The following is a 9,865-nucleotide window of genomic DNA, read 5'->3' on the forward strand; positions in this document are numbered from 1 at the left end:
TGAATACAGGTGTGGAGGTAGGGAGTCAGGTGGCTGGATAGTTTTGTTGAGAAGTGTGAAAAGAGATCTGGTGTTTCCTTTGTTGGAGATCTGGGCAGAGTAGTATTTTGTCTTGGCTTGGTGAATTGCGTCCTTGTATTGGTGGATGTGGGCAATGTACATTTCCTTGTAGATCAGGAGTCCAGTTTCCTTATAAAGTCTTTCCATTTGACGGCCTTTGGTTTTCATGGAGCGGAGATGAAGGGTAAACCAGGGGGCAGTTGTGGAGAACGAAACAGCGTGTTTTGGCTGGGGCGAGGGAGTTGAGGATGTTCTTTAAACTACAAAAATTTTGAACTTTTTGAATTATATAGCTCACAAACCTTGTCACGTGACCTTGGTGGTGGAAATAAGTAGCACGATGCAAAACTGAAAGCTGGCAGACAAATGACGGGTGCTTTGAAAATAACTTTATTGTCCATAAGAAATAACAGTGAAACGGGACATTCACGCTGCTTCCATTCCGTCTGAAGTAGCTCAAACCTCCTCCAGCCTTGATAAACAGCATCTCTACATATACATGGAAATACCACGACGAGTAAAGGAAGAGAAATGTGTGAACACTGGATCAGTTATTAGTTTGGCCACACATAGCGGTTATTCTCTACGCATGTCCTTCAGACTAGGCAGTGACGTCACATGGAGTTTTTGGAGCGAACAGATGCCTCGTTTGTCTTCTTTGATCCAGCCCGTACTCATTGGTTAAGGAATTTAAACATCCGGCTAACTGTTCAGAGAAAATCAGCGGCCTAGCAACAGTCAGAGTTTGTTTTTAGAAAGCCTACTCAAAATGTAAAAAAAAACAAATTAAAGCACTTCTTTATACACGTGGACACTTGACAAATTCAAGCTTTTGAAAACGTTACGTGTGGAGCGGCGCTACAGTGCAGCTGTCCTCAGTGTCCAAGAAGGCCAGTGCCTGCAAAGAGGAAGAGAAAACCAGTCACATAGTGACCAAAACCATTATTAGCCGCCAGCCTCAACACCACATGCATCACCTGTTTTTGTGCTTATTAGTTTTAATAGGAAACAGTTTTCAGTCAAAAGCTCTTTTTTAAGACCAGTTTTCTTCACTCCAACCTTTAACTTGTCTTTGCTCATTTGGTTTAGTTTAGGGTCAGGTTAGTCAGGGTCAGATTAGTCAGGGTTAGGGTCAGAAGTCCCAGATTAGAGGCGATGCAAGAAAACCACTGCGCTCACCTTTGAATCCCTCTTCAGGCATTCCTACTGTAAGGGGAGATGAGCCAAAGAGAAAACACTGTCAACATGGTAGAACAAATGTGTGTACATGAGAGTTACAACACTAACCCTGATACACGTCGTCCATGGCGGCATAGTCCGACACTGGCTCGTCCGCCTGTGGAAAAAGAGAAGAATTGAACCTGATTTAAGGGCCTCTCCTACGTCTCCACACCACTGCTGGGTTTGCTGTTGTGACCTTCAGACAGATGATGCTCTCGGGGACCACGCCCAGACTGCCCAGAGTGGCTGAGTCGTCCGTCAGACCTTTGCCATCGATGGAGAGGTTCTGGTCAAATGGCGCCACAGAGAAGGCGTGCATAATCTGCAGCATCAGATAAAAACAAACTGGAAATGCCTTTCCTGCTGCGCTCTAGTTCTTTACCTGCTGCGCTCCAGCTCCCACCTGTATTTTCAGCTCCTTGAGCGTCTGATTGGCTGAAACGATGAGCGCTTTCTCTCCCCTCAGCTTCCTGTGCCGAGTGCTCCTCCTGATTCCTCCCAGTTGGGGCATGTTAGCAGCCATTGCAGCACTGCCGTCACTTAACTTTTGTCGCTTGGCAGCATCTTCAGACTGACGGGAAATAAAGAGATTAATGTTTACTTTGCTGTTAGAGCAGATACTTCCCACAACAAACAGATTTATACTGTACATTCAAGAATAATATTTAATCAGTGCAGGTCTGTGATAAACTTTTACCCTTAAACAACTTTCTCATTAAATATGCTGCAACTGAACACAGATTTAAATTTCATTTGCAATATATGTGTGTGTATTTGGGTGCCTGTTTGAGCACGATGAGCTCTAGTGTAAAGGTTATCCACACACACACAGTAAAGAGAGAGATCGTGATGGTTCAGGCAGCTGTGTGACCCAGGTGTGTGAGCACGAGTGTACCTGGCTGAAATCCGGGTCTCCCTCTCCGTCCACCTTTGGATGTTCTTCCTTCTCTTCCTCAGCCTCAGAGCTGCTGGCTGTCAGTTCTGGCGCCGCCTCCTTTATCGTCTGTGTAGGACACCAAGTCAAAACACAACTGTGCAGATCAGTCTCTCAGAGGTCAGGTCCTTACCCTCTTGTCTTCTACCACTTTGCGGACGTAGACGGTTGCCTGGGTGTACTCCCTGAGGTCCCTCTGCTGCTGGAAAAGGAAGCTCTCTCTGCACTCCCAACAAAGATCTGAACAGGTGAACCGCAAACACACCAATGTCAACTCCCAGGCCTTCCCAGTGACTAAAGCAGAGGAGCAGAGCTCACCCGGCTGAGTGGTGTACTGATCACAGGATCCTTCAGGGCTGGTCCGTGTCAGACGGTGGATGGAGATCTGCTGGTCTACGATGAAGAGCCTGCTGATGATTTCCCATTCGCTGGGCCAGAGCAAAGCTATACTGAGCAGGACAAACCACTCAAAGTTACCGCCAGCAGAGCTGCGTAAGCGTTAACACACGTGCTGCATCCATCAGATTCTCCCACCCACCCAACACAAGATATCTACATAATGCTGAAATAGGAAGCACACCCACCACCCAGGGTCAAAGAGCCCAGCGCGGACACCACATTTGAAGTACTGAATTGAAGCAAACTCACTGCTGCGCGTCTCCGTTGATCAGGGAGTCATAGGTGAACATGAAGCCCCCGTGTGGACACAGCAGCAGAGTGTTGCCCACGTTAGACACGGGGGACGATTTCGTCGGTCTCCTACACAACAAACAGAGCAGAGAAACTCAGTCAGCTAGAACAATCGTCATCGAAGGGGCGGTGGAACCACCACGCACCTGATGAACTTTTTCCACTCGTCCACAAAAAACAGAGGAACGATGTAAAGCACGTTGGTGCCCTGCAGAGATGGGGAGGAGCCTGTGACCTCACTGTTACAACACATTCAGTTCCTCACTATGGCAGGTTGTCTACCTGAGGCCACCTGGCCAGCACTGGACGGTTCTTCTCCTGGAAGAGGTTGAGTAATTGGTTCTTCTGGTCCAGTGCCATCATTTTACTCACAGCTTCATTGTCTTTTTCTTCCTGTTCCAGCATCTGCAAACACAGGAAGAACTTGTTTATTTACCATGTAATAACATCAGGAAAAGCACGAAACCAGTCAAATTGCACCCTGACAAACCACCACTAATTCATAGGTGCGGCTCCAGCTGGTGGTAATAGTCTATTGCATAAGTTAAGACATTTCCTGGTTGGGACGTTATGTCAAACAATGATTCAAAATGTTAGCTAGTTAGCTATTAGCATGAGAAGTGGTGTCAACTGGTTGACTGCCACCGCTCTGTTCAGTCCAATCTGATCCTCCTTCCTTGCAGGATTTATTTCTTTGTGTCACGATTTATACATTTGATCTTTAGGTGCCAGATTGGGGGAGGACAGAGCCCACACATCTCCTCACCAGACACTGCGGACAGGCCTCTTCGTTCTGGCTGAATTCTGGAGCTTTAGGAAAGTACTCCCTCAGCTTGGCCCAAACCTCAACTGAAATCAGTTTCCGCTCTGTCTCCTGGATACTGAGACCCCCTGCAGGTGGAATACATCAAACACATGTAGGCTGCCTGTGCACCATACAGCTGAGCAGAGACAGTTTTCTGTACAGCTGATTTGCTGAAGATGATGGAACATCACCGTGACAACAGACAATGTCTTCGTTAAAAGTCTTCATCTCATCGCCATTTCCTTCCGACAGCTCTGGGCCTGACTCTGCAAACAGCAAACATGGAACAGGACGCAGCTTCAGGCTGTGCAATCAAGCCACAAACATTCTACACTGTTTTCATTCTTGTGTATGGTTGAAAGTGCAGAGAGAAGGTCTAACCTTTGCTGTTGCTGTGTGGTCCCTGCCCGTTAGTCTGGATGTTTCCATGTGTGATACCCTGCTCATCCTCCTTCAGCTGACCCAATGCCAGTTGCCTCCAGCCCCGGAGAGATGCTTTACCCACCCAGAAGCTGTTGCCACTGACACACGGACACAGGAGAACGGAGGCTTAGCTTACACCTGTAGTGCCTTTACAACACAGTGGCTGGAGTGGGCTTACCTGGCTGCTCTCTTCACCAGGTTGGACACTTCCTTGTAATCTTCATTGAGCTGATTTTTCAGACGCAGCACCCTACACCGCTCACCAACACACTCTCGGCACAGACAAGAGCCTGAAACCGAGGTGCAGAAACACCGGGAAGTGAATGCATAGTGTTTATTTTGAAATTAGGATCTGTGAAATGGAAATGCTGTGGAAAAGACCTTTTCTAAGGAATTAGTAAAAATCAACAAGCCTACAGTTAACTGGTAACAAATGACTGCCTGTGAACCTAGCTGCAGTCAAGGTTGCTGTTTTCTTGCAGTTTCTCCTACTGTTGCAAGGTTCGTGTGTAGCACTAGCAAGTTAACATGGCACTTCTGTTTGTTTGAACATCAGTTGTTTTCCCAACCAATCGGAGGCAGCCATGAAGAACATTTCTTGGTGATGCCACAAGCGATTGATAAGCCGACTGAAGACTTACCATCCAGCCGAGGTCCTCCGCCGTAACGCTCGTACAGGAGCTGAGCGGCTTGGTGGGAGACCCTCTTTGAGTCTCCCACCATGTCTGGGTGCAGTTTGCCATGAGAACACAGGAAGGGTGTGTTGTCTATTTCCTTTGTTGCAGTGGAATCTTCCAGCCACTTTTTTAACCAGTCCAAAGGGATAAACTCATATGGCTGACCTGAGGAGAGCACACAACGGCATATGGAACAAGCATCTGGGTTCTGCCCATTATACTGCTACAAACGTGTTATCTGTGAGATCACATCTGACCCTGTTCAGTGGTTCTTGTATGTGTCTGACTACATGATCAATGCTGCTGTGACTCTTCTAAACATGTACTCTCTATGGTGCCTCTGTGGTGAACTGGACTGTGTTTGAGAATGTTGAGAATGTTTTTACCGACCGTCTCTTGGGGGTAATAGCTCGTAGAGCTCCTTCACCTCCTCATGCTTGGCTTTGCCCTTATCCACGCTCTGTTTTCTCATGTCTGCCATCTCACTGCACCACTCCTCAAATTTGTGGTTGTCTTGGTCCACCAACCTCTGAAGAAAAGCTGAAGACCACAGCAACATAAAGACATGAGTAAAGACGGTTTGGAGGCCCGAGACTGCAGTGCCACGGCTCACCTGGCACCTCGACACTGGTCCTGCAGGAATCTGAGCACTGCTCTTCCTGGACTTTGTACACCAACATGTATGCGTTCCTGGAGCAGTGGGAGCCTTTAGTGCACTTTGGTTTTCTGGTCTGAGATTTCACAGTCTCAGCTGGGAGCCCAGGTTGAGCAACAAGCACAGATAAAGCTGTTAATTTTCTCACTATCACCAAGGTGATAACCCACATCTCCGGTGGTCCTAACTTTGGAATTAGGGCAAGCGGAAGTGGGGAAATGAGCCGCTGAGCAACTAACATGCTGATAAAAAACTGTTTGTGTGACTTACCGATGTCTTCCTCAAGGCCAAGCTGAAGTTTCTTGCCTTCCATCTTCTCAATTTCCTCATCGTTGAATTTGTACCAGTCACCGGTGTGAGCATCCTTCACATGAGCGATGTAGTGGCCAGAATATGCACTGATGCCCCGATGAATCAGCACTGCACTCAGCTCGTACACAGAGTGCTGATCTGGAGAACCAGACAGTACAGAAACACAAAACACAAAAGCTTTAACGTCTGTGTCTTCTAAGAAGAACAAATCTACGGACTTGGGGGTAAAAACCTTTCTGGAGACAAGCTTGTTCCTGGGGATAATACCTTGTTTTCCCTCCAGGAAAGGCCCCATGTCCAGTTGCTCTGGAAAACTGATGAAGGTGTTAAGTTTCTTCTTGTGGCCCGTTTGTCTGGAGGAGGAGGATGAACAACAGGTGTATCACATCAAAGTGCTGTGATGCCCATTTAGAAGGGCGGCGGCTGACCTGTCAAAGACGAAACGCATGAGCTGCAGGTTGAGGGTTGGAGGGAGGCTGTGCAGTCTGATCCTGCGGGTGGCGCTCTGCTTACTCTGACAGCTCTCACAGAAGTAGCGGTTCTCCCCATCCAGCTTCTCCTCCTGCAAGACAACAGGTAACCATGGTGACCAGTCCTGAAACATCAAGCAGGTCCCCGTATGGCTGCCATTTCCACCAAGGTCGCCATATTGTCACCTTAAAACTACAGCCCATGTCCGGTTATAAAAGGGATGTGGAGCAGCAACAGAAACCAGTGGAAGGTACCTCTCATCCCTGCTACATCTGGGTGTAGGTGAAGACTACCTTCAGGAACTCTGTGACGCACTCCATCAGGTTCTTGTGACCCTGGATGTTGAGCTCTAGCTCGTAGAATCTGGAGGGCAGCGCTGATGAACGTCCACACTGGTTACAGCTGCAGAACAAACCAAGTGTCTAAAATCACCCAAAGATTCTTACGGTTAGATCAGAATTACAATTACGTCTGACTTTCTTCTTGAACATCATACCCATCACAAAAATTGCACTTTGACCAGAATGTTCACCCTACTGACACTATGTTCAATCAGAAACTGTCTTCTCACACTGTCACATAGGAGAACTGTCCACAGAACTGCCTCTGGATGACATTCTGCAAGCTGGTGTTCTTTTGTTTGGACAGCGTGTTTTCCAACAGGGACAGGAAGAGCTTGGAAAACTCCTGAGCATCCTGAAAATAAAAGAAGTCAGTGGTTTCCTTAAGAGTCAACCATCAGTTTAGTGTGGTGCTGTACCTGCTGCTGGCCAGTGTCCAGGCCCAGAGCTTTGACCAGACCCGAGGGGTCGATGTACTTCCTGTTGCTGTTCTGCAAGAGCGCAAACAGATACTGCAGATGCTCACAGATGGACTGGGGCTCATAATCTGAAAATAGCAGTTACAAAAAACAACCATTGAGTGCTTAGTGGAAATCCCAGTTCTAAGAAGGCCTGAAACACACGAGTCTCAGAAGTACCAGAACCGGTGTTGTGTTCCTGCGCTCTGGAGCTGTTGCACTCATAAAGGCTGCGGCGCAGCTCCAGGTTGTGGAACCACACCTGCAGAAATGTGTTGACGTAACATGTTGCACCTAGATTGGTCAGGCCCACGAAGGTGTTCTGGAAGAGAGAGGAAGAATGTGTGAGCCAAAGAACCAGTGAGAGTGTGGCGGTAGGACTGGTGTGCTGTGGGGAGAAATACCTTGTCTCGACGCTCTGAATTTGGATCGTCAATATTGTGGAAGGTGTTTTCATCTATCTCTCCAAGCCATGCCTGCTCACCAATAGCAACCAGGCAGTTTGGATTCCCTCTGCAGTTCCTCCTGCCACCCCGGTATGATTACAGGGTGGATTCATTTGCAGGCACATGTATCAGTGATGGTAACAGCACATGGTAAAAGAAATCACTTCAAGTCAGCACATTAGCTAATATGATGTTTCAAAGGATTAAAAATTAATAATAATAAAAAAAAGCAAACTAGCTTAAGAGTAGAAAAGTCAACTAAAAAACATGCATGTATTCCAAATGGCGCCCTTCATTCAAATGCCAGGATTCCTCAGATCTGACAAATGACAGAGGATCCCTTATGGCTGCCCATTTAAATCCCCCGTGCATATTCAGTTAATTCACAGAACCAGGAAAAAGAAATCATAGCTGAAGTAATATTTTATTGGCAACTTTAAAATGTTTATTGATTCCGTGAATAACTAAAGTTAAACCCTTGGCGGTGAGACATTGTCTCAAATAAAGGTTTTAAACTTGGGCTAAGTGTGTTGTCTTATACTCACACCCCATTTATACTTTATAAAGTGTGTTATTTTTTAAAAGTGACCGAACGTGACCTTCTAGGCATTTTACTCGGTCTCTCTCAACCTTTCTCCATCGGCATGCTGAAAAGATGCACATTAGCCTCACTGCACCGGTAGCTCTTCCCATCTACTGATCAAATGACGCCGACTGAGATGAAGAAATGTTAATACTCCACCTGCAAGTTCCCCTTTTACAGGCCGTGAGATTGATACGATATGCTAGGTTAATGTGCTCCTGCGTGATGTCTTCTGGTTTCACCGTTTCCACCCAGCGCCAAGCCGCTTTCTCCAGCTGTAAGCGGGGCGCCATGATCCTCCTATGCCAGATATATAAAGAGACAAAAAGGCAACAGTACAATTAGCTAACATCTGCAAAACAGCCCCTGGTGATGCTAATGCAACAAGCCAGGAGAAGCTACTTCAGCGTTAACTACAATGCAACATACTTAACTTAGCTAGCCAGCTATCGTAATGACATCTTTGCGTTACTCCAGTTAAAACGTAATATCACGTCACTACACGCTGTGTTAACATAAAAAGCATAACAATACATCAACGCAACGAATTTTAAGACAATAAAATAATATTCTGACATAAATAAGGACCCGCCTTTTGCTAATGATGGCTGGCTAGTAGATTGTAGCTGTCCCGAGCCGGCAGCGTTAGCTAGTGATTCCCTCCGTATTTTCTTTTTAAATGCTACTTTACCCAAAACACACGATTTTATTGTGTCAGGATGAAATGTTATCGAACCTTTCATGCGTGCAGCTATTTTACAAAAACACTTGTGTATTTTTCACATTTTATTCACGGGTTGTTTTAGATTTAGCGCCCTTAACAGCATTTATCAGGAAAACCTTTACTCTGCACGGTCATCGCGACGTCAGCACGTGACGCGCGTGGCGTCACTTCTTCTTTGGTTACGGTTGACTATACGCATCCATTGCGTATTGCTGCCCCCTACTGTTTCTTTCTGCTCTTTTAAGTTCCTAATCAAATTCTGCTGTGTTATGCGGATACTGCCGCAGCTTCTTCATGTGTGCCCAGTCCTCCGAATTCAGCAGGGTGCAGAAGTTATAAACATTTTCTCCAGCAGCTCCAAGGTCTAAATAAGTTTCCTCCTTTGGGCCGAGTGTCTCTTGCATTTTAAAATAACGTGACACCGCCTCCGGCTATCTACACTCACCTTGTGCATCGGGAGGGTTCCCAGTCAGAGGCAGCCCACTCCTATGACCACAATGTCCAAGCCTTATTCGTGTAATAACCACCACATCCCTGCTACAGCCAAAGCCCAAATTTATTTCTTCCCCTATTCCTCTTTTGAATATGATAAAATATCTGGTCTTTGCCTTGAGTCATCCCATGAGTTCTGCCACATTCTCTTTGCTGCCTGGATTATTACAAATGAGCATTCTGATGATCCAATTCAAATTGTCTGTTTTCCTGCTTTATTGTATTTTTAGTGGAAATGTCTACTTCCTCATTCCCACGTGTGCTGGTCTCCACATGAACCCCACCTCACAGCCTATTTTATTCATTCTGTGCAACATTAAACATATTTCTGCTATTAAGTTAGCTCTGGATTTGGATTGTGCTTCTTTTATTGCTTGTATAGTTGCTGCTTATCGCAATCGAGAGGGGGTGAGTAGAGAGGATGTATTTTTTGCTAACTGCTTTCATAAAGTAATCAGGATGGAAGGCATCCTGATTACTTTATCAGGATGCTTTTGTGTTTGACCGGATCTCCGAGCCTGACTGTGATTTTGTACCTCTGCCTGCACTTCCTGCCTTCCTGGTTTCGGAATG

General features: G+C 46.3%; 1 protein-coding gene across 6 annotated transcripts; it reads right to left on the reverse strand.

The window, feature by feature from the left end:
• Window positions 1–434: 434 nt before the first annotated feature.
• On the reverse strand, window positions 435–8,966 carry usp48 (ubiquitin specific peptidase 48). 6 transcript variants are annotated; one of them, XM_057030379.1, is made up of 29 exons: window positions 8,669–8,951; window positions 8,511–8,581; window positions 8,236–8,376; window positions 7,452–7,572; window positions 7,228–7,369; window positions 7,009–7,136; window positions 6,820–6,944; window positions 6,542–6,650; window positions 6,206–6,339; window positions 6,045–6,130; window positions 5,736–5,915; window positions 5,424–5,561; window positions 5,201–5,350; window positions 4,775–4,975; window positions 4,312–4,423; window positions 4,092–4,231; window positions 3,902–3,976; window positions 3,672–3,796; window positions 3,188–3,310; window positions 3,052–3,113; window positions 2,864–2,974; window positions 2,534–2,664; window positions 2,349–2,455; window positions 2,177–2,284; window positions 1,685–1,852; window positions 1,478–1,603; window positions 1,348–1,396; window positions 1,240–1,266; window positions 435–958 (listed from the first exon to the last, which is right to left on the reverse strand). In XM_057030379.1, the coding sequence occupies exons 3-29, from the start codon at window positions 8,367–8,369 to the stop codon at window positions 936–938; spliced, it is 3,135 nt and encodes a 1,044-aa protein (XP_056886359.1). In that variant the 5' UTR covers window positions 8,370–8,376; window positions 8,511–8,581; window positions 8,669–8,951; the 3' UTR covers window positions 435–935. The 6 variants fall into 6 exon arrangements, with proteins under 6 accessions (XP_056886359.1, XP_056886358.1, XP_056886357.1 ...); XM_057030378.1 differs by having other exon boundaries at window positions 8,506–8,581; XM_057030377.1 differs by lacking the exon at window positions 8,511–8,581 and having other exon boundaries at window positions 8,813–8,966.
• Between the last annotated feature and the right edge of the window lie 899 nt (window positions 8,967–9,865).

Source organism: Takifugu flavidus, chromosome 4 (genome assembly GCF_003711565.1).
Source record: "Takifugu flavidus isolate HTHZ2018 chromosome 4, ASM371156v2, whole genome shotgun sequence".
Classification (NCBI taxonomy): domain Eukaryota; kingdom Metazoa; phylum Chordata; class Actinopteri; order Tetraodontiformes; family Tetraodontidae; genus Takifugu; species Takifugu flavidus.

Coding starts and splice junctions, on each gene's coding strand:
- usp48 (XM_057030377.1), bottom strand. CDS start 8,369: ATGGCGCCCCGCTTACAGCTGGAGAAAGCGGCTTGGCGCTGGGTGGAA. Junction 5,351..5,423: donor GACCAGTGTCGAGGTGCCAG/GTGAGCCGTGGC, acceptor TGTGGTCTTCAG/CTTTTCTTCAGAGGTTGGTG. Junction 4,424..4,774: donor CGGAGGACCTCGGCTGGATG/GTAAGTCTTCAG, acceptor CCTCGGTTTCAG/GCTCTTGTCTGTGCCGAGAG.